The following is a 26611-nucleotide window of genomic DNA, read 5'->3' on the forward strand; positions in this document are numbered from 1 at the left end:
AATTTGAGGACAGCTGTGTTCACAGGCAGAGAAGCCTCAATTTAGTACCACCAGTGATGGGCTCAGCTCCTACTGCCTCTTTTCTCTCACCACCACGTAACAGGCCTCCTGTAACTGCACACAGGATGCTGCTGATGCCAGAGTCCTGGCCCCCTCAAACACACCCCACCTTGCAGTCGTTGCACAGTTTTATTTCATTTAAAATCTGCTGTGTTAAATATTTTTGTTACAAGTTCTGTGTAGGGGGTAAGAGTAATAGACTCTGCAGGCACTAGCAACCCCCTCACCCCTCAATTCATGTGTGCGCTATCAGATTAAGAACTGCCCCCCTCCCCCCAAAACCAGCACCCGTGGGCTGGGATACACATTACAGTGAAAGGCCTGGCCCCCCCAGCTGTGTGTCCGCTGGGAGCAGGCCAAGCCCCCGCACGCAGGAAGCCAGCAGTCAGATCCACCGCCAGTGAGCTGTGAGTCAAGGAGAGTTGCTGGGGGCTGGTTCTCACCCCCATGTGAAAGGGTTGTCCCCAGGAAGTGCTACCTCCACAGAGGTCACGGGCTCTGCCCACCCTCACAGGAACATTCATGCCACAGTGACCGGGCTAGTGAAAGACAATCTCCAAGGGAAAGCAGGGGAGATGCCACCCCGTGTTACTGTCTGTGGAGGGAGTGTAACTAGGGCACTGCCAGAAGCATGACACCTACCTCAAGCCCTGCTCTGACCAAAACTTTTCCTGCAAGTGGCCTCAGGGTCAGACCACCCTTGCAAGGCAGATGAGTGTGAAATATTTTCAAGCAAAACATGGACAGGACAGTAGCCTTTCCTCTCCTCTCCCTCCCAGAAACCTTAGTGCTAGGCAATAAAGCTGAACCCGCCATGGAGGGGCAGGGAAGGGTACCCTAGCACAGCAGCAGCAAGCAGCTTCCAGTGGTATAGGACAAGCTAGAGGTGAGTTTGGTGCTGAGAGGGAGAGGATGCCACACAGATGGCTCTGGAAAGGCAGTGCCATTCAGTGGTTGGCCCACTACATGGCAGCTCTTGTGAGATACTAAACCTTCATTAAACAAAATAGGAAAGGAGGTAGGAGCTATCCCCGTAATTCCCTCTGGGACAGCTCCAATCACAGCGGAGGGAGAAAGACTGGAATGACTCCTGCCAGTTCCTGAATGCCCTGCATTGTCCCTGCTGGTGCTGCAGCCCTGTCCTGGGTGGGTTGTGTGGGGGTGTGGCTGCCCTACAGGTCGAGCAGCAGCACGCGGGGATCCTCCACCGCTGCCTTGATCTTGCGCAGGAAGGTCACAGCCTCTCTGCCGTCGATGAGCCGGTGATCGTAGGTCAGTGCCACGTACATCATAGGTCGCACCTCGATCTGAGGAGGGACACGGGATTAGTGAGCTCAGCGCTCCTGCCTGCATGATCCCCTCCTCTCAATTCAGGGAAGACCTGGCTTTTTCCTGCCCTGAATCCACGGTTCAGGCCCTCCTGGATGTGTTCTGCCTGGCAAGGTTATCTACCCACCCACCCAGGCTGGGTCCATGCCACACACAAGATTAGGTCCCTTCCTGGAACTGTTCCTTATCACAAAGGCTACAACCTCCTCCTTCCCACACCTCAGCAGATTATAACCAGTTTGCCCCCACACAGATAGGACAAAGTCCCCTGCAACAGCTGAGGCAAGTAGGAGGGCCAGGCAAAGGTGCCCTATAGCCATTAGTCTCTGCTCCTCCTTCACAGTAAAGCGTTTTAGAAGTGACACCAATCCCTTAGAAAAAGGTCCTCAATCTGCTGAGCCCTCTCCTTGGTTCAGTAAAACTCCCTGTGCAGGTCCACCTACCTTGCCTCCCACAGCCACAGGCCTGTCAAAGATGGCATGCATGCCTAAGATGGCAGACTGGGGTGGGTTAATGATAGGTGTTCCAAAGAGTGACCCAAAAACCCCACCGTTGCTGATTGTGAAAGTGCCACCATCCATGTCTTCAATGGCCAGTTCATTCTTCCGTGCCTAGAAGAAAAAGTGAGGTCTTAGAAAGCCACACAGATCACAGAGACCAAAGAACAAGGGTTTGGACATTCACTCTCTCTAGGAATAAATACTGTTTGCAAGAGTTTTGCTTATTGATTTGCTCGGCTGAAAATCAGCACAAATTGCTCGAAAATGCATCCTGTCTTTAGAGCTGAACATGTAGTGGCTTTGGGGAAGGATTCTCTCGCCTCGGCTCTCAACTCATGCTTTTGCAGGAGACAGACACAGGGACTTCTACACCAGGGCAGTTCAGCCTTGGCCTCTAAAGACAAAGGTGAAGACACACAACATCACTAATGCATAGACTGCAGTCTTCTGGAAAGGCAACAAGTAGAGCTGTCCTAGAAGGCAGAGGCACAGCCAGACATATAACTGGATCACTCCCCACAGCACAACTCAGTGTGTTAGAGGTCAGAGATGATGACACAGAGAGACCAAATCAATACATGCCGATCCAGCACTCCCAATTCTTTCCATTCCTCCCAACCCTCTTCAGAAAACTTTCCTTACCTTCTCCCCCAACTCGTAGATAGCACGCTCTATGTCAGCAAAGTTCATGTTTTCTACATTCCTAACCACAGGGACCACCAGACCCTGGGGAGAAGCAAAGTCCATGAATAGTAAATTCAGTGCAGTGACACACAGATAGCTGTTATGGGGCAGGAACCTGGACACAGCCCTGGAGAGCTCTTGCCTCCCCCTCAGCCCACAGCAGTGGTTGGCAGAGCTGCCTCACACCCTGGCAGCCTGACAGGAAACCTGACATGACACACATCAAGGGCTGACACCTTAAACTGAGTCATCATCTTTGCCTTTTTTAGCCTGTATCATAAAATCAACCAGGTCTGTCTGCATCCAGCTCCACATTAATTCCTGGGTGACGCACTGGGATATTTCAGCTGGAACCTCTTTCTCTCACCTCTTTATGCTGGGCATCCCCTAGACTTTGGGAGCAGTGACAGAACTTCAGTCCTTGTCAAACCTCTGCCTCATAGCAGAACCTTCTAATCAAGATGGTTACTCACTAATTCAACATCTGTAACTCCATCCCACACTCTCCCTGGACAGAAAGATGTCTGTGGAACAGCACAGCGAAGTTAGCCAAAGGACACGACGTTCAAAGCCTTTACTGCCTATGTCATGGATTTATGACAAAAGAGGGTTTCCCTAATTTGGCCCGACTGATTAACAACTGAGATCTATATTGACCCTGTTACCACATCTCTTATCAAGATGAATATAGTGGCAGAATATTCTCTGTCCTCCATCTTCTCTCAAAACCTATCTCAGCAGTCCATAATGTATCAGATGTCTCATTTATACAATAAGTCTTATCAGTTAATTTCTGCTGCACCAGAGCACAAAGCTGAGTTGGCTCAAAGTGTATGACCATCCCATACCAAAGGCTGCAGGAAGCACGGACAAAGCATCCAAGGGTACCTACCCGGGGAGTTGCTACAGCAACACTGATGTCCACATAGTCCCTGTACACAATCTCTTTGGTCGTGTCATCAATCACTAGAAAGAGAAAACCTTGTGTTACATATGCAGAACCTAGGATCGAGGGTTTGGCAGGCTACAAATCATAAAAACTTGCTCATGTCTAGCTTTAACTAACTCCAGAGAAGAAGGAGCCGTTGCTGTACCTGTGGGAGAAGCACCAGGACAGACAGAAAGGAAACAGTCCACACAGCTTAGTTCCCCGCAGTTATTCTCCCCTTGGTTATTCTGCTCCTCTGGATTTCAGCAAGCACCTCTGACACCCCCAGGAACTGCACTGTGCCTACAGCCGTACACCACCTGTACACCAAACAGCAGGCTCTGCCCTCTGCAGGCTGCCTATGCATGGCCCCAGCCCCACTCCTGGTCACCCTTTCCTAACAGAGTACCTCTTGGCAAGCTGTCCTCTACCTACGTAAGTGGCTTTAGCAAAATCAGCTGCAGCATGCAGGACTGTCCCCCTTTTTCCTGTGTATTTGTCTTGCTTCTCCAAGCTACTACTCCTGCCATGGACTTGGCCATTTACTTTCCCACATTCTGCCACATTCCCTAGACATGCAAGTCATCAGCAAGGGTCCCCACTCACCTGCATTCACAACAGGCTGGTCCTGCAGAGCAAAGGCTGCAGCTTTCACAAAAGCTGACATGAAACCTAGCTTCAGGTTGTGCTTTTTCAGGAAGGTATCCTTGTGTACAGTTCTCATCTCCCGGATGTTGCTGCAAAACACACGGTAACACTGGCAAACAGGGAGTCCAAGAAAACACTGTTCCCTCACTCTGTAACAGATTTGTAACAGCCCAAGGATACAAATCTGCTCCACCAAATAAGCAACCTCCAGTCTGCTGAAAAACCCTTCACATATCATAGGTACTGAACATGGCTCTAAGGTTCCTGCCAAAGGATCAAACAGAAACTGGTCCTGGACCACGAATTCCACAGGACAGGGTAAACCTGCATGGCCCACACTGCCAGGCACAGAAGCAAGATGGGGCATGGCATATTTCCTGTTTAAGCCTGATGTTGCCACCTATCCTCTGGAGACACCAGGGCTCATACCAGCGTGGCACCACAGACAGCAAATACAGGTGTGGCTGGGCTGACATAAAAGGGTGAAAAACTGGGAAATACCAACAGCAGAAAACATGCAGGAAAGGAAATCAAAGTGATCAAAGGAAAATACCTCAATCACTCTGCAAGTTCAGCACCAGGCAGCACACCATCACCTCTGTACCCAACTCTCTGGCTGTGGGAGTTGAGTGAATATGAAAAGAATTTTCCCAGGTGCTACAGTACTGGGTGCCAGTCCACCCACAGCCCTTAAGCAGACACATCATGTTTCCCCACTGCTTCTATTAATCAAAATTGAGGCCATTTACAAAACATCAACCAACCTGTGGCTGCAAGCGCTGCCTATTCCAGGCTAACACCAGATGCTGTGGAATCGCATGGTTCATCCCTTCCCCCTTCAGAGACCTTGAGTCTTTGAAGAGACAGTTTCACCAAGGAGCAGGGTTTTCCATGGTTTAGAGTGTTTGTTTTCCTGTGCCTAACCTTGTTTAGGGTTAGGATTACCGCCCAAAGACATTAGTGCCTCCCAAGACACAAGGACCGCAGCAATGAGGAGGCAGCTTGCTATGGAACTGGCTCATTATAGCCTCCTCCTTTCAGACACTGACCCCCATGGGAAGCAGGAGGCCCCAGCACAGGTCTTCACGAATCAACTTCACAGTAATCAATCCAAACCACATTAACAGATGCAATGAGAGTCCCAGGCTGGCGTAAAGCGACACCTCAGTGAGCCTCTGAGAGGAGATAAAGCTGCAGCACTTCCCTCCAATCAAGACTATTTTGCCAGACTTATTGTTCTGAGACCCAAATATTTACATGTTTTGTCTTAAGGAGTAGCATAGGATTTCACAAGGCAATTTGATTTGGGCACAATTTCCCCTTAATGCACTGTAACATAAGCTGCCCGCCCTCCAAAGACATTAGTGTGCACAGTCCACGCAAGCGCTTGAGTCAGGAGCCCCCCACCTGCTTGAGGGGATGGGGAAGGGTGCTACTCTGTCTCTGGAAAGCTGTACCATCTGACAGCAAAGGCCTCACACCTATGCAATGCTCACGTGAAAGGCTGATGAGCCCTGGCCAACTCACTGGAAGTTAAATACCTCCAAAAGCAGTAACCTGGTGGAGTGGCAGAAAGCAGATGCTACATCTTGCTGTCTTCTAACAGCCACTATATGCAAGTGATACTAACCCCTCCTGGTCTTCTGCTCAACATTTACCAGTCTTCCACCAAAAAGCCCACAGAAAAGGAACCAGAGACTACCCCTATTACAAGCAGCAGATGACTCCCAAGGAATGACGGGCCATTAGGAAGCTATGCATCCCCTCATACCACAACACCAACATGGTCCTGAAGAAGCTGCGCAGACTGTGGTACACACCTAAGAAAGAGGTCCTAAAAGACAAGTTGCCAATCTCTCCAAAGAGAACCTGCAAGGTTTTGACTGCTGTTTAAAGGTGACTGTCTTCACCTGTTTCTACTCATACAGGGAAAAAGAGGTTTGCTCCTCACCTCATATCAATCTCATTGAAAGTAGTCAGCATGGCACAAGTATTCTGAGCCTCTTTCAGTCGCTGAGCAATACGCTGACGCATCCTATTCATTTTCACCTGCAAATTAAAAAGGTATAAGCAGAAGCTGCCTCAAGCTCATCCAAGGGCAAAATGCACAAGAAACTCAAAAGGCCCTTCTCTTGCCATCTGACTGACTACTAACAGATGCCTAGGGCCAAGGTTTTCACTCCAGGTAAGGAGCATGATGGGCTGAGGAGTTTATTTCACTGCTCAGCTCAACATGCACTTGAAAAGCAGTGCTGAAATGCATCACAGCATAGCTACTTCTGACCTCTACATTCCTCAAGACCTCCAAGCATGCATAGCTTTCCATGTGGCTAACATGAAAAGAGCAAGACTGCTAAAAAAGCAGGTTGCTCAACCATGCTCTCTTAAGAATGCACACGGCAGCTTCAGCAGCCTCAACCCTTTGCTGAGGGCTTGTGGACAGACCAAGTGGATCACACTGAGTCCTTCTGTCCTCAGTCAGCAGAGCTCAAGACAAGACTTTTGCCTAGAAAAGACCTGTGCCAGATTGGTCCAAGCTCTTCCTCTACACCACTCATTAGTGGTTCCCTCATGTAGAGAATTTTCCCATCTGTCACAGCTCTACTGAGCTGGGTGTGCACAGGTAGATATGGACACATCCGGAAAACTCAAGGCTTATGCCAGAACAGATTATCACCTAGCCGAAGAAGTGCTGGCAAGGCCCTGTTCCCACAGCTTACCCTATGCTCTGATCTGGCACCTTTGGTGGGCACTGCCTCCCCAGGAGGGGCTGCCGCTGGGGCTGCAGCCGGCTTCACAGCAGACACTGAGGGTGAAAAACACATCAGTCAAAAACGGAAGCCAGGTAGAAAAAGCCCTGAGGTAGAAAGCACATTTGAGCTTCTTGCTTAAGCAACACAGTGTGGCAACAGCCTTGAATTAGGCTGGGAACGTTCCAGGCATAGCTGAGCAATCCAGTCTAGAGCATGCAGGGCAATACTGCGGGAGGCCTTCACCACAAATGCCTCTATTTGCTGTCTTTAATTTTACACACTCTCCCCCAAAGAAGAGAGGCTCGAGAACAGGAACAAATGGCTGTTGCCTCACCTGGTTTACTGTCGATGGGCTGAGTTGACACAGGCGGCACTGGTGGCATTGTAGTGGGAATTGCTGCTGCAGCGGGGGGGGGAGGAGCAGGTGCAGCTACAGGTTCAGGGGCTGCAGGAGGAGGAGGGGCTGCTGCTGGTTTAGCCTTGGCAGGAGCAGCTGAAAGAAAAGGAAGAACCATGGTAAGGGCACCAACTTCCACTGGCAGAGATCTGTGAATCCAACCAACCTAACAAAAGTAAACCCTCAGGCAGAGTGCCTTTATGTGCTCAGCACTACTGAGCTGACTGAAGTCAACAGGAGAGAAAGTCATTGCGAAAGTGTTCTACTCATTGACACCCTTGACCTCACTTGAGCAGAAGACTGGATGCTACAGAGATGTGGGCACAGAAGGGAGTTAGGGGAATTCTCAACTAGTTACAGCTAAGAGCTCAATCTCCTCCAGAGGGAACAAAAGAGAAGATCCCCCTCAGAAGGACTAAAATTATACTTTTCTAATGGACAACAGAATAGGAGTATTTTCTTCCAGTTACAGAAGCAGATGGAGGAATTATTTAACCTCTCTCAGGATCCCTCTAAATGCTTTGCTTTCATCTGCAGAAAAAATTGGTGGAAACACAAAGGCCTATGCAAGTTACACATGCCTGACTTACCTCCAGTTTTCCTGAGTTTGAATAGAGGTGTCCCCCCTTCCACTTTGCCACCATCGGGTACCAGAAGGGCTTCAATCACACCAGCTGCTGGGGCTGGAACTTGCACTGATGTCTGAAAAAAAAGAACATCAGTGAAATTTTCCCAAACACTGGTTGGAGAACAAGTGCCCAAGAGAAGATGCCAATATGTGCAGACACACATTGTATTTGGCACAGACAGCAGCTATGTCTCACACTATTTGCACCAGCTTTCACACCCTCCACCGGGATTTTGTGCCAATAGTTAGAAGTTTTAGGAGATGCTGGCAGCGGAACGTATAGCCTGATCTCCAGGGTACAGTCAAGGGTACTGACCCACTGCCAGCATCTTCCTGACAGCAAGGCTGAAAACAGAACTTGGCAGAGAATTCAGCAAGAGCTTCAAGGCTTAAGAGTACTTTAAGGGGTGGATAAACTTAAAGCCTAAATTTAAAACAATTTGAAGACAACCTATGGCTTGCAGATTTCTCCTTTGTTTAAATGCAAATAGGTTTCAAAACTTAGAGCACTCAGATTGGAAGGAGAAGTAGAATTACAACTCCAACAAACATCAACACCAGTGATGATTAATCAAATGGATGAGTAAGGGTTATCAAGAATTCTCACTTAAGGCACAGCAAGTTTTCATACTAGATGAGAAAAGCTTTTTTCCATGAAGAGAGCAGGAGACACAGTCAGGGCCCTGCAGGCTCTAGCAGCTCTTAGCAGGAGAGAAGCCATACAGGGTACCTGCTACAGAACTAGAAAAAGTTTTGGTCCAGAAACTCCTACCTTGTCTGTTTCAATCTCACACACCACTTCATCTTCTGCCACTGTGTCTCCAACAGCTGAATAACAGATATGAAGACCACTGTGAGGAGGCAGGTGTGCTCTGGCCTCCCCTCTTTACCCACAGCAGCTTCCCACACTAACCCATAACTTTATCACCCCAGTTCTCCACAACTTCTCCACAAAGAAAAGACTAGCTCAAACAATCTACTGCACAGTTAAGAGTCTGATTCCAGCTTAGGTATCTTCCTTCATCCAACATCACAATCACCCCTGACAGAGAGGTGATGAGGCAGTAACTGCAATCCTTACCCCTTAGGAGAGCTGCAATTAAATGCCTCATTTGTCACAGACTGCAAGGCACAGAGCAGGATGTCAGCCAGTGAACTGTAATGCACCCCCAAGGTGTCCAACACAGCAGTAAGTGATAAGAATTTCAGGGAAGAGGCAATTGCTTACCTTTCTCCCACCTGACATCTCCTTCTGTGACTGACTCTGCAAAGGCTGGTGTGTTCACCGTAACCACGTCATCCCCTGTGAGAGAGACAAACAGACTTGACTGCATTTAGAGCTAAAAATTTCTTCATTGCTTCATTCTTGTTATCACAACTCTGCTAAAGGGGGTAGGCCATCAGACATCAATTGCTATCCGTCTCCTTGCTTCAACACTGATCAACATTTAAACACCAGAGAAATTCACATTTGACTGAAAGCCACATTGTGACATGAATGCCAGACAAAATCTTTAGGGCCCTGGGGATATAAACCCTGAGTCACCCATGCAGGCAGGACAGCAGTGAGCCTTGACCAAGGACAGAAGGTAGCTTGGGCTGTTGGCAGGACAGCAAGAGGTAGCAAAAGAAGCATCACACTAATTCCTGACTTTTTACTTACTATGGACCGCAGTGGTTCTGAAGTAGCGGACAGTGAAGACACTGGAGCTATTTACTCTGCAGAAAGAGAGAAAAGTATGAACACAGAAGAACATTCCTCTGCAGGCTGCCAGCACCAAGCTCTGATGTGAAAGGCTGCTTGGCTATTCTGATGTATTTGTTCCAAAGGACTCCTACTTACTGTTCAAGCTGCAACAACCCAGTAAGAAAGGAAACATTACATCCTACCATCACTAGTGCTCTCAGAAATTTAGTGAGAACTGACATGTATGGAATTTTAATTTAGACAGGCAACCCAAGAGAACCTTCATGGTTTAAATACTAATTAAAGGGTGACCTGGCCAGCCCACATAATGTCCAAGACTAGTGCAGTAACCATTTTTTTACCTCCAGATCAGGACTGTCATCTCTACAGAAGTTGTTAGATTGCCCAAAAAAAAATTAGAAAAGCATCATAAATTGCCTATGGCAACGCATCCAAAACCCACCTATTTCCCTCCACCATGTTTCTTCACAGGGAGCTAGCAATCCCAAGCATTCCAAAGGATGATTTTTGTATCTACTGACATCACATTTGGAAAACCGAAACAAACGTGCTTTAGCATTTCCTCTAGCACAGGCTACTTTGTACAAACAGACCGGTATGTCAGGCTTTTATGCATGTACTCTTATGGTTATTTCCCCAAATATATTTTATAAGATCATCTCAGTAATGCAAACCCCGAACAACAGCTCTGTGAACGACCCCACTTCTCCTGACAGAAAACCTACCAGGATACCATCACAGAGCAAACAACACCTCTGGTCAGATAATCAAAGAGTAGAGATCCATTTATCGCTAGTTTCCTCATTCTCCTCCCTTCCCTGCCTCAGTTTCTGGTTGCAGACAAAGCTTGTTTTCTAGATTTTGTTAGGGCTAGCTCCACGCTCCTATGATGTGCACAAGGATTTCATGACAGCCAACCACGTTCTGTTTCTCAGACCTCAAATCTTATAATGGCTAGAGGAGCCCCAGTCTCCCCACATGACAGTTTTCCTGGGGATACTTACACAAGCTTCCTGCTGTTTGTGTAAGCCAGTCCTTGGCTCCCAGACACCCCTGTGAATGAGAAAGGAGTTACCCACAGGAATACTATCCAGCTGTCCAGCCCTCAAGTATCCCCATCAGATAAAAGAAGGCAGAGGACACCACTGCCCACCCTGAAAGAAGTTTGGGACCAAGTGGGGAATACATCCATGCAGAGACACCTGAGTGCCATCAAACCTGCCCAGAGCTTGCCAAGAACAGTGGTCTTGTCTTCATCTAGATTTACAGGGATGGGAAAAACAGTTATAGCTTGACAACAAAGCTAATAACTTTGAAAAGGGTAAACAAAGCAGCAGCTACCCCATTCAGAGCAAAACCAGAAAAGAGCTATGAGGAACCACCTCCAGGACTGCTGAGTTACTCACACCCATACAAAGGGTAGGAGCAAGGTATCAGCCCTGTAAGGGGCACCCGCAGGAAGCCTCACAGTCACAGAGACAGCTAAGGAGGAAAAAAAGACTGAAAAGAGGGTGTAGGGCAGAGTAATGAGCCACCATCACCCCTCTTCTCTGCCCATTCCCTGTCCAGAGAAATTGTTTTCCAAAACTCACAACAGGGAAATACTTGCACAGCTTCCCAGTTTCACATACCCCACTGTCCCCTTCCCACACTGCTCATATGCCCTGACACTGCAATTTTTATTACGAACTGAACTCCTTTGTCTCTTACAGGGTACTGAGCAGTTTTCCAGACTGATCTTAAAGAGAGTCAGCGTAGTAACTGGAGAAAATAATTATCTCAGTTACACAATGGCAGAGGGAAGAACCATTTCCCCACTTGATTTTTTAAAAAAGCAATACAATTTCTACACCATCCCCTACTAAAGAGTTTATATTGGAACTCTAGAAACCAAGAGATAAGCAGATTTAACTGGTTTCTCAAAGAGGAATCAGAAGTGAGTGAAATAATGCTATATAAACACAGTACAGCTAGGAAAAACAGAGCTCTAAGGAAAAACAGTTTAAACACTGAAGTGGAGTTCACAGGCATACTAGATTTGACATGTTACCTAATATTCACCCATCATTTTCAAAAGAGTTTATTAGAGAGCTAGGGCTCTGCAACAGCATGTGCTTCAAGCACTGCAATGCTTGAAATACATTGTGCTGCTGCTGTGAAATCTTCACCAGAGCCAAATGGATCAAGCAGCATGTACATCAGGCAAGCGAGGCACTCCCATGGAAACTTAGCTCATTGCATTGTTCTTCACAACATGACTGACAGAAATAAACCCCAATCAGACCTATTACAAACCTCCATCATCAGCTCTGTTCTTTCTAGGTTGTCTGAAATGAAATAAAAGTGTAAGACTCACCAGACAAAGGGCATCTTGCCAGAGTACAGTTCCCCTGTCAGAGAGAAGAGGATGTATCAGTATTGCAAGAAGACAAATCCATCCTAGAAGGACTTTGGTTCTTCCCTGAGATCTGAATCAGACACAGGACCCACCATTTCCATGCTCCAGTCTGCAGGCATGGCACTTCCCCACTGTGTGCTAAAGCAGGAGAGCACCTATGTCCTTCTCTTTCCTTTGTCTCCTCCCAGGGTGCTTTACGATGCAGTGATGTTAAATTTGATGCTTTTGTTTTTCAGTTCTGGCTCCAGCAGTTTTGACCTTCTCATGCACACTTTCCTCTTTAAGAAGGAATAAGATTTCCAATAAAATTTGCTATGAATGAGAAGGTGAAGGGTAGCTACCGGATATGATGAAAAAACATCCCATGATGTTTACTCCTACGGTCATGAATGCAGCATCTAGAGTTTTTAAAATTTTTTTCTAAAGCTATGGGGCCTTTGAACTCCAGAAGGCCAGAGTTCCTCTCAATGGCAAAATTTCTACTGCTGTCAGTAAGCCAGGAATTCCACATTCTTCGATGTTTCACTTCACGCTTGTGTAATCATTGACTGCACTCCTAGCTCAGCATAACAGTGCTCAAAAAGCAGAAGATATTTCAAGATATTCCAATTACTTCCCCTACTGTTACTACATATTTCTCTCACATCAAACCTGCAGGACAGAAGACGCTAAGAACTCTTTAAAAGTAGTAGGAAAATAGCACTGTAACCACGACTGGCTTAGAACAACAGCAGCTCAAGAGCTCAAAGCACCCTTATCCAGCAGCTAATGTAAAAGTTAAGATTTCCTTCACACCATCAGCATGTGAAGTTTGTATACAAGCCCTGATTTCAGCTTCAGCAAAGCAAGCAGGATGGGATATAACTGACATTAAATATCAAAATAATTTGAGGAGCTGTGTGGCAAGACAACACAGATACCAAGGACCGACAATATATTTAAGCTTGGCACACCTCCTACAGGACTGAGTGCTGTAGCATACAAAACCACGTTCAATGAACACTTTGTATCAAAACTACTAACAGGCCTGGAATCAAGCCCTTGGTGGTTTAATTATCCAAGTATAAATGGATTTGGCTTCTTGGATAACAACATAGAGTCAACTCGATGACCATGGGACAATTCAACAGGGTTATGATTAACTGTGCCAGGGATGCAGGCAGCCAGTCTGACTTACTGCTAAGCTCCAGTACAACACCATGCAGCTACCCTGCTTGCCAGTTCACTGCAGGGATCAACGATCCTGAACCAACAGTCCTGCAAAACCAGCTTCAGGCAGGGCCTGCTGGAACCCCTGCCCCAAGTCTGGCTGGGTAAGGGGAAGCAGGAAGTACTGTGCAGACTTTGTAGAGTCATCTTGAATGCTACAATGCCTAATCTTGGTGCAGCACTGGCCCCTGCTAATTCAGATCTGGTTTGTGAAGAGCCAGTTCTAAGCCAGGATCAGTAAGACAAACGCCAACTTAACTCCACTGGGTCAGCTGTCTAGAGCACCACAATCCTCAGCACTCTGTATTGATCATATTTTTCTCACCTTCTGTAGTGTCCCAGATAACATGGGGTCAATCACAAATAGAGTATCAAGTGACTTGAGTTCCCCTCTACCTATTAATGTTTTCCCTGGTGCTTTTTTAATACAAGTGGTTAAAGGCTTTCCTAGCATGCCAGACAATAAATTATTAAGAAAGGAACAGCCTCAGACTGAAGCAAAACCAGACAATTTTATTTGCCCAGGACCAGTTTACCGTGGAGTTAAAACAAACAAACAAAAAGTTCAGAAGGCCTGTCCTAAAATAAATCACTGTGAGAAAACACATCTGCAGCTCTCTTCCATCAGTGGTGGCAAGTCTGTGTTCTACAACTGCAGCAAATTAAGGGAAAAATTGCTATCACTCTACTCTTCATCTTTTAGGTTAAGAAATTAGGGAAAGAGCTTAAAGTGAGGAGGAAGCCACTGATAAAAGATATTGAGATATTCTGCAGAACTGTTGTGTGTCTCTCCCTTAACCACAGTACCTCAGAGACGGACATGCAGCTTCAGGAGACACATGACAGGGCTACTTCCTGTTCCATTTTTTCCCTGAAGGAATCATTCTGACTGCACCCGTTTCTGGAGCACCGGGCTAAATCTGCCCTCTGCCTTCCATTGGGACTTTTTCAGCAAGAATGGAAGTATTTTGGTTTTGCTACCTGGCATTAGCACTTTGGGCCACTTTAAAAAGTGGGGAAAGAAATCTTGGTCTAATTAGCCAGTGACTCATGTACCAAGTGATTAATTTTTCCCTCTCGTTTCACGTGACTTTTCAGAATCGTTTTTCTAACTGTTATTACGTCAAAGTGACCCTGGCACACACCGCCCCAGGCCACACCTTTCAAGGAGCCATCACCTTCCAGCAGGCCACTACGCACTGAAATAAATGATGGACTACATTAACTAAGGAACAGCCTGTATACCAGCAGTGAGGGACCAGTTCAGGTACGGAATCTGATGAACTTGACAGTGCAGCTCGTTTCAACAGAGGCAAACCAGAAGGCCAGTGCTGTGCAGCTCCAACAACAGGCAAAGCAGCAAATGGTTCTCCAGCCATAGCTTCTTCAAAGCAAAGCAGCTGCTGCTTCGACAAGGATGAGCACAAACCACTGCTACACACAAAAACCCCACTGCGTGGCTTTCATGGATATCAACAGAATTATATATAGCATGGGAGGGCAGATGCCAAGATGGGATGGAGATAACAATGCCGAGTGGTGAAGGATACTGTTACTAAGACAACAGGATGAAAACTCCTCCAGCATGAGGGGAGGATCAAACAGAGAGGACAAAAGTTCTTTACGAGCTCCTCCCCAGATAAACAGAAGGATTTGATTCTCAAAGCATTGCATGCAGCTCCTGACCAAACCAATCTTTCCCAGACTAGCTCTTCTCTGGACTTCTTCATGTCATCCTTAAGTGTTTGTCTGCCCCTGCCTTGAGTCTTACGTGCTACAGGCTTTTGATGCACATTCATGGTTTCTCCTTGATGTATGAATTCAGGACCTTTTCTTCTTTTATAGGCAGTCAAACCTTCCTCACCCTCATTGACTCCACTCTTCTCCCATTCAATCCTCCACTTCTGAATTTTGTACATGTCTACTGTTCCCACTTCTGCCATCAGAGGTTTGCCAAGTTCTGAAATTTCTTTCTGTCTCTCCAAAAAGCATGTAGTACACCACAATCAAAATTTACTTCCCATATTGCTGCTCAAATGGAAATTAAACTACTACTACAACTTTTCCAGTACATCTAACAGGTTAACTAGCATTCAACCTAAAACCTCCTATTTTCAGACTAGTTTTGTAAAAGGTCTGAATACTCCATCTGACTTCTCCCTGGTCTGTACAATTACACAGCACCACTAAGAGCTGACAAAGTGTAAATATTGCTAAAATGACATTTTAATAAGCTTGTTTAAACTGCATTATAATCAATTTGTCTCTACAGATATGTATAGCACACTGTAACTATACAGTTACTTGTAAGTTGTTCATAATGCAGTTTTACATGTATACACACATATTTATAAACACAAACCTGTCACTACCTTACAATCAGTTGTCAACACTTGCTTGCCTACATTTACAGATGTCTAAAATCAAGTCTCATGTTCTAAGGCTCCAGCTGGTCACTGGAAGAGAACTGATCTTTCTCATCCTGTCGGTATGCACATATATGTGTGTGCACATGAAGCTGTGCATGTTTGCTATTTAAATGGAAGATGTGTCCAGCAGTCACTGAACGACAGGACCCAGCTGGCCAAGGGCAGCCCCAGGGTTAAGTAGCTATTGGGCTCTGTCAGCCCACGCTGCAGCCAGCAGAGGTTACCGCCGTTTGCAGCGGTTCAATGACTGCCCTGAAAAGCGAGCACAGAATTCAAACAACAAACCAGATACCGGTTTGCTGCCGTTCCCGCACCGGGCGCACCCCGGCCGTGGGGGTCTCTGCCAGCGCAGCCGGTGGCTGCCAACAGCGAGGGCCCCAAACGCTACAGCCACTGACAGGCGGGGACAGCGGAGCCGAGAGCGGCGGCGCTCGGAAGCCCTTCCCGCCGCTCAGCGCTGCCCGGTGCCGCTGCGCCGCCGCCCTTCCCGCCGGGCCTGGCCGGGCCGGGCCGGGCCGGGCGGCAGCGGGGCAGCGGCACCCGCTGGGAAGGGGCAGCGCCGCGCTCACCGCGGCCCCTGCTGAGGGGCAGCCTCGCCGCCCCTCCCCGTGCCCGGCTCTGCCGTGTCCCCGGGGCGGCGGTGCCGAGCGCCAGGCAGCAGGGGACGCGTCCCGGTGCCCTTGGCGCCGCCGACCTCGCCCGCCCAGCCGCCGCTCTCCCTCGCTGCCCCGCTCCCCGCGGCCGGTGCCCGCGGGCCGTACCTGTCGGAGGGCGCGCAGCGAGCGGCCCAGCGCGCGGCCGAGGCAGCGGGACCGCCACAGCGGCACCATCGCGGCGGCGGCGGCGGCGGGAGGGGCCGCAGGGCGGACACCGGAACCAGGCCCAGCGCGAGCCGGAAGCGCGCGGGGCCGGACCAACCTCCTCAGACCGAGGGGAGCAGCCGGGGGCGGGACCATCGCCAGCGGGGGGCGGGGCTGTGGGGCAGGGCAGGCCGGGGACGCGGGGCTACTAGTAATATTCCTGTGTAGTACCGTACATGTAATAATACATGTGTGATCACATTCTACATAATATAATATGTCATATGTTATATTACATATTTTTATGTATGGATTACACACATATAAAATATCTGTGTGTTACATATATTTATATAAACACATGCATCTGTATATATAGATGTTATTATACGTAATAATATATGTATATGTGTAATAAATAACCCTATGTATTACAAAGAGTGCCGTTTCATGACGCTCGTCTTTGAAGCAGCCCCAGGTTGCTGCAGGGCAGCTGTACCCATGGTTTTCCTGCTTGCCTTGGCAAACCGTGCGGCTGAGCTCGTGTGGAATGATATTGCCGCAAGCATCACCCAGTGGGATGTTGCATGGTTAGAAATGGGCAATGAGGTCATCTCACCATGGCAAACAGGAAAATGAGTCCATAAGTAAGCCCTGTTCCTCAGATGTGCTCTGTATATTGAAAATATTTGAGAATTCCCCAGCTAGCTTCTGTTTTCCGCCTGCTTCCAGGCGGGGAACCACAGGTGGAAGAAAACCCAAGGAACCTATTTACAGACTCTCAGAATCAGCCTGGGATAGTTATAAAACGCTGTCTGGCAGCCAGGCATCTTTCAAGGAGCCTGGGTTACGCACATGTGCTTAATTTAGCCACAGCTTAATAATACATGAACGGTAAACTGCAAGCTGCAAAATATGAGATCATTTTCAAAGGAAAGAGGTTGAATAAAAATCAACAGGGGATAGTCTCTGAGGTTTTGAGGATGAGCTGACTGCTCTAATAAAAGGTAACTGAGCCAGAAAGGCTCTGCCAGGGATTTCTCTGTGATCTGTCTTTCGAAGGCTAATGTCCTTGAACAGTGTTGACCACCTGGTGTCATCTACTTTTAACCACAGTCTCCTGCCTACACAATGAATACACTAAACAGTGCCATGCTCAGTAGGCATGTGGAAGCAAAGCAGATGAAGCCCCAGGAGTTGCCCCAGGCAAGCATGGCTAGACTTTGCCCACCTATCTACAGCTCCTGTGTGAGGAGAAGTGTCTGACAACCACATGTGCTGCTGGGGCAGGCAGGTTTGTCCTGGGGCTGAGGCCAGGATGTGCTCAGCTGGGAGTGATGCCAGCTCTGCTGGTGCTGTCTCCAAAGCACCCTGCAATGAGCAAGAGACTCTGTGTTGCTGCTTTTCCCGTGTTGTCCCATTTCTTGGCCATGTCCTATGCTGCAGACCTCCAGGCCAGCCAAAATGCCTTCGTGCCCCCATGGATGCTGGAAATGCCTGGGCACTTTCCATGGAAGATGGGTAGCTGGTGGGATCTGGGCCACCTCCTTCCTTGGCTGTGGCACTGCTTGTCAGCTTGGTGTATTTCCATCGTCTCACCAACAGTTCACCACCCTGGGTCCTGAATTGGGCTTCCAGGCCAAATTCCAGGGGAAAATTGCTCTTCTGGGCCTCTGCCCACTTGGGCAGCCAGCAACTCGGCACCTGACAGCCCTTGTCTGTCTGGCTCCAGGGGCTGTAAGTGTGGGAGACGGCAGGGAAGGTGGCTGGACGCCGGGGTTGGACCTGACCTCCTGGATGTCCATCTGCATATTCAGAAGTCGTTCCCAGCTGGTTGGCTGCCTCCGGCCTCCCTACTCCCTCTTTAAAGGCCCTGAGCGCAGCGGGAGGACGCGCTGGCGCTGCCTCCGCGGCAACCCGCGCTCCCCGGCCCCGGGAGCTGCCACAGAACAGAGGGATGCGGCAGCTGGGGAAGGCTCTGGGGGGAATTGCCGTCTGGAGGGACGGCACGCTGCTCCGTGCACGGCTGCCCCACCGAGGAGCACCCGAGGAGCCCATGTGGGGTGGCTTCGGTTTTGGAGAAGGCACACTGCCCTGCTCTTCTGAACATCTTCTTCATTTCGTTCCTGTCTCTTTCTTAAGGTAAGAGGAGTCTCGGCTGCTTTTTAGTGTTCTGGAAGGTGACACTAATGAAAGCTGGCAGTAAGAGTAGGAACCAAAGCACGCACCTGTTAACTTTGTGCGGAAAGGGCTGCATCAGCAGGAGGGGTTTGCTTAGGGCAGCACCTCCTGGTCCTGCGATGCCGGGGACGCTGCGAGGGGGAGCCAAGGCCACCCACAGCGAGCTGCCACGGCCTGGGACCGCAGGGTCTGCTCCCTCCCTCCAAATCTCCAGAAGAAAGATGGTGGTGCTAGAAACCTTAAGCAAGTGGAGGTCGCCTTGCCAGCTCCGAGTTGATCTGCTTACAAAGGGTGTATCATCCAGGTTCTGGGGGGCTGGGAAGCCTCAGCACAGGGGGCAGGTAAGCTCCCGACCTTGCTGTTGAGCACAGCAGGTGAGAGAAATTGTGAGCAAGTGTCAAAGAAGGTGCTTCTGTAAAAAAAATGAGTGAGGTTACAGGACCACGCCATTGCGGAAAGGATTAAGGGTGGATGGAATCTATGAGTGCAGTGTGTTTGCTGTGTGACTTTGTTGGATGCAGATGGCAGGCTAAGAGGCAGCTGCAGGCAATGGGGAAGCTTGTAACACAAGGGCAAGGTGTGGTGTTGAGAGCTGCCGGCACCCCAGCGTTGTGCTGGCTGTGGATAAACTGAGCAGTTTGAAAGACCCTACAGCAGACTGTTAGGAAAATGAAACCCTGATGGTCAGGCAGGGTGAGGAGACAACACAGGAGATCAACAAGTGGTGTCAGATAACCCAGAAAATGCTTGGTTTGTCAAGACTATAGCTCTGCAAAAGGCAGAGCTCTCCCAAACACCTGCCTAGAATTCAGGGGTGTTTCAAGAAAGGCAACCTGGCAAAAAACACTGAGAAGAAACCCATTTTCTACACTGCCTGGAGGATTTGGCGTGGAGCAGTTACAGGGACAGGAGACTGATGGTGTTGAAAATGATAAGGTATTTCTGAGAACAGCAAAAGAATCCCAGACTTTCAAGGTGCCTGGAAAAGACAAGAGCTGAACTAATTTAGTGGTGCAAAGCTACTGCTAATTAATGTGGGTAAGGAAGAAGCAACCCACAGGGCCGGTTACTGTGGAATTGCCCAGGATACAATGTTTTACACCTTCTTTTGCAAAGCTGTCCAAGCGAGGAATGAGTGGAGGGGGTGGATCCCCGCTTGGAGTCAGCATGACAATTTTAAGCCTCGGGCTGCTGGCTCAGTATTTTTTCTCTTCCCTGATAATCCCCATCCTCATTTCTTTTATTCAGTGTTTTGCCAAGCACTTAGGAACCCCGTGTTGTGTTAGCCTGAACATCTCAGTGTGTCCTGCTTGCAGCAGGTCACACTGCCCTTTTACCCTGTCTGTGCCCTTCCACCAGCCTGCTTGTGCTGGCCCAGCCCCCAAGTGCTGCCACCCATCCCTGTGCCCTGGGGACTCTGCTGGTGGGTGCTGGGGCTGGCAGAAGCTGTCAGCACCCATGGCCTACCCATCTGTGTGCCGTGAATACCTTCACCAGGAATGCAGCTGCTGTTCTGTGCTCTGCCAACACCCAGGAGCACCCAAACCCACCCCTTTGCCCAGGTGTATGTGGCAGAGGGCTCTGCCTGGTGCTCCCTGCCCTTGTACCTGAGTCCACAAGCCCAGAGAGCAGTTTCCCCAAATGCCTCTGGTGCAGACGCAGCTGGTGGTGTGGGAAGTTTGTGCCGCCAGGCACATCTGGGGCCCAAAGTAGTTGAAATGTACTCTGGGCACGATGAATGTCTGGCTGCTAGGTGGGAGCTGTGGCAGTGCCCAGGGCATTGCTGCTGTTGTGTGACACCTGACAGTCTACTTACAGGTTTTGCAGTGCCTGGAGGTTTCTGCCTGGGTCACTCCCTTGTGAAATAGTTTTTGCAGGGGAGCAGGGATGCCATGGAAATCTGGGAGGAAAACTCTCTGGCCATGTGCTTGGAAAACTGCTGTATGAGGTCCTGTTTCTTGCTCTTTCTCCAGTTCCACACTGCTAGCAGGCTGAAACATCAAACATCAGGGAAGCCTCCCAGTCTGTCCAGGCAGGAAGAAGATACGATGGACAGCAGGACTGGCTTTGAGCAGGACAGAGACTGTGCCACTTCAGGGCATGGCGAGGGGCTGAAACTGGAGCCCTGTTTCCAGACTGACTCTCTCTTGCCTTCCTCCAATGCATCCCTGATACCACAGTTCCTCAGCCACACAGTGATTGGCAGAAACCTGGATCCCACCATCCTTTTCCCTTCCTCTCAGGCAGTGGCCCTGCCTCATGACTACAAATGCGGTGCATGTCCTGGAGAAGAAGTGCAAGCCCCAGCTTTCCCCAGGACCTGTGCCCTGGGTCCTGTGCCCTGTGCTGGTGATGGGGACCAGCTCTCCAACCAGCACCCACGGGACCAGCTCTCCAACCAGCACCCACGGGACCAGCTCTCCGACCAGCACGTACGAGCCAAGCGGGCCAGGGTGGAGAGCATCATCCAGGGCATGAGCCTCCCACCAACCCCGCAGGCATTTGACACGAACCTGGAGGCAGCTCTTAGGCATGAGAGGGAAAGGGGTGCTGAGATGCCCCAGGAGAGCAAGAGGAAGCCAAGGGTGCCCCAGCAGGGTGTGGGGGCAGTTGGACGAGTGGCTCCCACAGGGGGCAGCTCCCATGCCAAGGGTTGCCAGCAGCTGAAAGAGCAGCTCTGCTTTTTAGAGCAGCAGCTGAGGTGGCTTCAGGAGAAGTTCTACCAGGTCTGTGACTCTGAGGATGCTGCCCAAACCCAGGAAGATACTGAGAAAGTGCAGCCACTGCCTGGAAAGCCTAAAGACAGACTGAACAAGGACAGTGCCACTGCCACCAGCAACCCACGCAAAGCACCTCTCAGGGGGAGCGTCCTGGAGGTGCATGGGCTGGAGGAGGCTGAGGACAGAGGTGACACAGGTGGCCTGCCCTCGGCAGTGAGCGTCCTCTCACAGGCACTGAAGCACGAGCTGGCTGTGGTGACATCCCAGGTAGTGGATTCTGTCCTGAAGACTGTCTGGCCGAAGGCAGACAGCCACAGCCAGAAGCAGCACCACAGCCTTCTGATGCTGGGGCCAGATGTCAGGAGAGAGTATTCTGCTGGTGGGAAATGCAGAAAACCACTTGCTAAGCCATCTCCCATGAATGCACCAGGCTCGCTGGGGTCACCCCAGGCTGGGGTCCTGACAGGTGCTTTGGGGAAGAGCCTGGGCTCTTATGCTGGCTCCTTCAGTTCAAGGGGGGTCAGAAAATCCTCTCGGATACCCACTGTGGGTTATTCACTGGGCTCAGCCACCCCTGTCCAGGACAGCCAGCTGCTGAGCCAGCTGTTGGGATATGGCCAGCACAGCCTCTGGGGCAGTGACTCTCATGAGAGCCCATCTCTGGAGAGGGGCTGTCCAGAGCCCCTCAACTTGCACTGGGGAACTGTTAAACTGAGGTCATCGACTGTGAGACAGCAGCAGCACCATCCCCTGCCCCTGAGCCCTGCCAACAGGGAGAGCCTGGCACTACAGCCAGCTGGCAGAGATGGCTGCAGTGAGCTACCAGCTGCAAATGACGGAGTGCCCTTTGCCTCAACCCATATATCCTTTGGGGGCAGCTAGAGGTCCCTGGGGAATGTGCTCCCCTTGTCCTCTGGGGCCACAGCTTGCCGATCTCTGCAAGGCCAAGGCCCCTGCTGCTCTGTAGGGTGCTAAAAAGGTATGGGCAGGAAAGGAGTCCTAAGCCATGGAGGGGCACTGCCACTCCTCAGGGTTGGTTAGATGCTGAACCGTAGTTGTGGGTATAGGTCAGGAGCTGCCAAGCCTGTTCTTGGGCCATACTGGGGGTCCTGTCACCCTAAACCATGAACAGCTGTCTCATGGAAATTCCAGTCCTCATGAGACTGTGAAGTGCTGTGGAGAGCGTTAGCTTCCTCAGAGATTCTGAAGGGAAAAACCAGTAGCTGTCCAGTCAAGGATGAACCTCCTCTGCCCTACTGACAGGCCATGAGGGGCTATTGTGGGCACTGGGCATGTGTGTGTTAGGGCTGGTGCTCAGGGACATGCCAAGCTCAGGATTTGCTATGTGTAGGCTTTCCTTGACCCCAAGGCAGATGCAGGAGGCGCTGACCCCCGGGCACCTGAAGAAGGCCAAGCTGATGTTTTTCTTCACCCGCTACCCCAGCTCCACTCTGCTGAAGACCTACTTCCTCGATGTGCAGGTAAAACAGCAGCAGCCAGAGCTGGGGCTGGGCAGGGCTCCCATGTGGTGTGGCACCTAGCCTGCCTCCCTGGGGAACCTTGAGGAAAGGGCTGCTCTTGTGTCCCCCTGCCTTGCTGGCAGGAGATAGGGGACAGCACCCATTTCAGCATGGGCTGCCCAGGAGCAGGTGCACAGGCAGACCTTGGTTGTCACGTCTTCACTCTGTGCAATCAAGGTATTCAGATTAAATGTGCCTCCCCATTGCAGGGTGGCTGGGATCCGAATCTCGGTGTGGAGAGCACCTCGGACACCCTGATGTTGTTGCCCCAGCTGGTGCTTTTGCAGCCTTGGGCCAGGGCTGGGTTTGGGCGAGTCCAGCAGAGCATGGCTGGGTTTGCAGGGGCTCGTGGGTAGGGAGGATCCAAGCTGGCATAACACCATCCTCTGGCTCTCCCCCTGCCAGTTCAGCCGCTGCATCACCTCCCAGCTCATCAAGTGGTTCAGCAACTTCCGTGAGTTTTACTACATCCAGGTGGAGAAATTTGCCCGGCAGGCCCTGCTGGAGGGTGTTGTGGACGCTTGCACTCTCCAGGTCTCCCGGGACTCTGAGCTCTTCCGTGCCCTCAACATGCACTATAACAAGGGGAATGACTTTGAGGTGAGGAGGGGATCTGGATGAAGGGGGTGGTGGCATTTGCTGGGGTAAGGAGGCAGCGGCGACATGCTCGTGTCATTGGCTGATTCCTGTCTTACTGCAGGTGCCGGGGCGGTTCCTGGAGGTGGCCAGCCTGACACTGCAGGAGTTCTTCAGCGCTGTCAGGGCAGGCAAGGATGCCGACCCCTCCTGGAAGAAACCCATTTACAAAATCATTTCCAAACTGGACAGTGACATCCCAGAAGGGTTCAAAGCTGCTGGCTGCTCCCAGGAACTGCTCCACAGCTGAGTCTCTGTGAAAGCAGCCCTGGGTCATGCGTGCAGCCACCATGTGCTAAGCACCTCAGGGGCACTCTCTACAGCACTTGTTAGTTGGGGTGTTCTCTCTCTGAGGGCCATGCACTCTCTGTAAGACAGCTCCTTGGGTGAGGCCTATCACTTGACTTATGTGCTGGGATTTTATGCTGTGTAGTTTTTTCTGCTGCTCAGAACTGGTGGGGACCCTCAGAAGGGAGGGACAGAGATGAAGCCATCAGGTTGGAGCCTGAGAAGTTGCCCATCCCCAGCTCTCCCCATGACCCTGGCTGAGCTGCCTTCATTCTCTCTTCCAGAGGGTCACAAACCAGGGCAAACAGCCTTGCTATTTATGAAACAGGAAAAGGTCCTAGTAGTGGGCAAAGTTTCCTTGGCACAGCAGAGTAGCGAATGTGCCCAGTCCAAAAGCATGACTCAGTTTCTGTCCAGATACAACACACCAGTGTCCAAAGAAAACAGCTGGTAAATCACAGCATTTCAAGCACCCCGTGGGGATAGTTGTTCCTGTCTGGGATATGTAAAAACTGTGTTTGTTGTAGCCAGCAAGAATACCACTCTCCTCTGCCTCCCCTGTGCTGTTAGACAAGATCCTCCATGCAGCTGTGTGCTGTGGCCAAGCAGGTGTGTGCTCCCCAGCAGTGTTATCTGGGATGCTGGAGGAGAGCAGCGTGCACAGCCAGCACTGCTTGGCACTCCAAACAGCCTCCGTCAGCCCATCACCTGGGAGGACAGCTCCACGTTAAACATCCACCATGTCCCCTCATACCATCTTCCTGCTGGCAAAACTGCCCCAAGCATCTCTGTTCTGCATCCCTGGTGAAAGAGGAGCACGTTATTTGGGATTCATGAGTCCCTGTGGGTTTAACACAAGCTGGGGAAGAGCTGGGCCCTGATCTCTACTGCCCCATTGCTGTAAGGATTCTAAACTCAAGGAGGTTTCTTCACCCCCTGACCAAGACTCAGTGGCTGCTTTTCTAGCTGATGGAGCATGGTGAAGTGTTTTGTGTTAAGGTCTCTCTAATCCTGACAGAGGTGGCAGTGGAGAGGAAAAGGCTGGGAAGAGGAGAGAGTCCTGACAGAGGCATGGCAGGAGGGCACTGGGAGGGCAGTGACAAGCAACAACATACCCATGCAAAACCCTCTGGAGAAGAAGACTGGGAGAAGGCCAAGATGATTTTGAATGTGCTGTAAGATGTCAGTTGGTACTAGAGTGCAGCAAGTGACTCCTGAGAGGAAAATCACAGTTCCAGCATCAGATGAGTGCATGGGGTGATCCACAGGCAATGCATCTGCAGGAGTTAAGGAAGCATGTGGTAACATCAGGACACAATGGGGAGCTCTGAAATAGGGGCAGTTTGACAGTGGTTCCCCCCATCACGAGTGTGGCCACCCAGATTTTCTGCTCTGTTTGTATGTTTCTTTCTCCAAGTTTGTATATTTTACAACCCCAACACCAAATTTACTTGACTCCTCTTTAAATAAACACATTGCTTAAGTTACCCCTTTACATCCCTATAGATCTATTTGATAACCTCTGTTCTAAAGAGTTATCCTAGGAATTTCTTGCTTTTTGTTGGGGAAAAATAACACTGCAGCAAAAGGGCAGTCCTTCTGCCAGCATCTCTGTGGGGCCAAGCGGGCCCCACTAGCCAACATCAGTTCCTTTAAACCCATCCCCTCACCTCAACGCCTCAAGGTTAGTCTGAAGTGCAACTTGTGAGGATCAGGAAGAGGGGGGCTGGAGGCAGACAGAGACATATCCCAAAGCTTACGGGTGCTGGATTCAAATGTACAACACTGGATAAATGCTGCTGGTGGTACCATGAAAGTGCCATTCCTGCAGGCAATAACAACCTCAGAACTTAAGTAATGCTTTGGGTAGGCAAAACCAAAGCTGCTGGAAAGGGAAATGATGGCCTGGCTTGGGGAAGGGTCAGCAAATTCACCTGTCGGTAGCTAAATAATTAGGGAACATAAGGTACAGGTTTACTGGAGGCATCCTGCTGAAACAAAGCCTTTTTACACAAAGTTCCTGGTGGGGGTAGCAGTTTCTTGCCTCCTGTGGTAATGTGCAAGTACTTGAGTGTCAGTAAAACAGCAGGTGGGGGACTGAGGACAAGGCAGTGCCCCAGATCACGGTCATGCAGTGGCTGAGATTGTAGGGGATGTCTGGAGGTCATCTTGTCCAACCCTCTGCTCAAGCAGGGCCACTGAGAGATGGTTGCCCAGGACCATGTCAGAGGGGTTTTTTGTATCTTCAGGTAAGGAGGGACTCTACAATCTGATCATTAATGAAGACATTTAACAGGATTGGACTGGGTATTTACAGGAGTATTTTTGCTCCAGTGGTTGCCATGTAAGTACAAGTGGGAACTAGAGAGCTGTGTATTACAGTGGTTTTTGTGAAATGTGTGCCAGTATGACCACGACAAACAACATCTGGCATCAGTTATCCTTTGCCTGTGATGAGGCCTCACTAGTTGTATACATGGGTTCAATTCTGCCCATGTAGATTTTCCATCTAACAAAGAAAACACAAAAAACCAAACCCAAGAAACCCCAAAATAGACAAAAAACCCCCACAACCCCCAAAAAAACCCCAAACAACAACAACAAAACCAAAACAAAAAAAAACCTCCCAAAAACCAAACCAAACCCCCCAGAGCCTCCCGGTGTGGGGAATGCCCAGCCACTGCCCTGGAGGGACGTCTGCTGAGATAAGGAGATTGAGCAATCTCCCAGCACGACTCCCTGGAAAAGCAACCACTCTGGTCACGGCGAGGAAAGACAAACCCACAATCCTTTGG

The 26611-nt window shown here is 49.9% G+C and overlaps 3 protein-coding genes across 3 annotated transcripts; 2 read left to right on the top strand and 1 right to left on the bottom strand.

Annotated features, from left to right (window-relative positions):
- Positions 1–170: 170 nt before the first annotated feature.
- DLST (dihydrolipoamide S-succinyltransferase) lies at positions 171–16550 on the bottom strand. Its single transcript, XM_039552355.1, has 15 exons — positions 16433–16550; positions 11992–12025; positions 10640–10688; positions 9591–9646; positions 9156–9230; positions 8700–8755; positions 7890–8001; positions 7237–7395; positions 6870–6955; positions 6101–6198; positions 4108–4238; positions 3466–3539; positions 2532–2615; positions 1833–2000; positions 171–1367 (listed from the first exon to the last, which is right to left on the bottom strand). Exons 1-15 carry the CDS (start codon positions 16499–16501, stop codon positions 1233–1235), a joined length of 1386 nt encoding a protein of 461 aa, XP_039408289.1. The 5' UTR covers positions 16502–16550; the 3' UTR covers positions 171–1232.
- Positions 16551–18366: 1816 nt separating this feature from the next.
- LOC104688575 (prospero homeobox protein 2) lies at positions 18367–25321 on the top strand. The gene is made up of 4 exons (XM_039553440.1): positions 18367–18613; positions 22742–22853; positions 23298–23492; positions 23593–25321. Exons 1-4 carry the CDS (start codon positions 18429–18431, stop codon positions 23776–23778), a joined length of 678 nt encoding a protein of 225 aa, XP_039409374.1. The 5' UTR covers positions 18367–18428; the 3' UTR covers positions 23779–25321.
- PROX2 (prospero homeobox 2) lies at positions 20554–22800 on the top strand. The gene has a single exon (XM_039553439.1). The coding sequence runs from the start codon at positions 20575–20577 to the stop codon at positions 22252–22254; it is 1680 nt and encodes a 559-aa protein (XP_039409373.1). The 5' UTR covers positions 20554–20574; the 3' UTR covers positions 22255–22800.
- Positions 25322–26611: the final 1290 nt, after the last annotated feature.

This window comes from Corvus cornix, chromosome 5 (assembly GCF_000738735.6).
Source record: "Corvus cornix cornix isolate S_Up_H32 chromosome 5, ASM73873v5, whole genome shotgun sequence".
In the NCBI taxonomy this organism is placed as follows: Eukaryota; Metazoa; Chordata; class Aves; order Passeriformes; family Corvidae; genus Corvus; species Corvus cornix.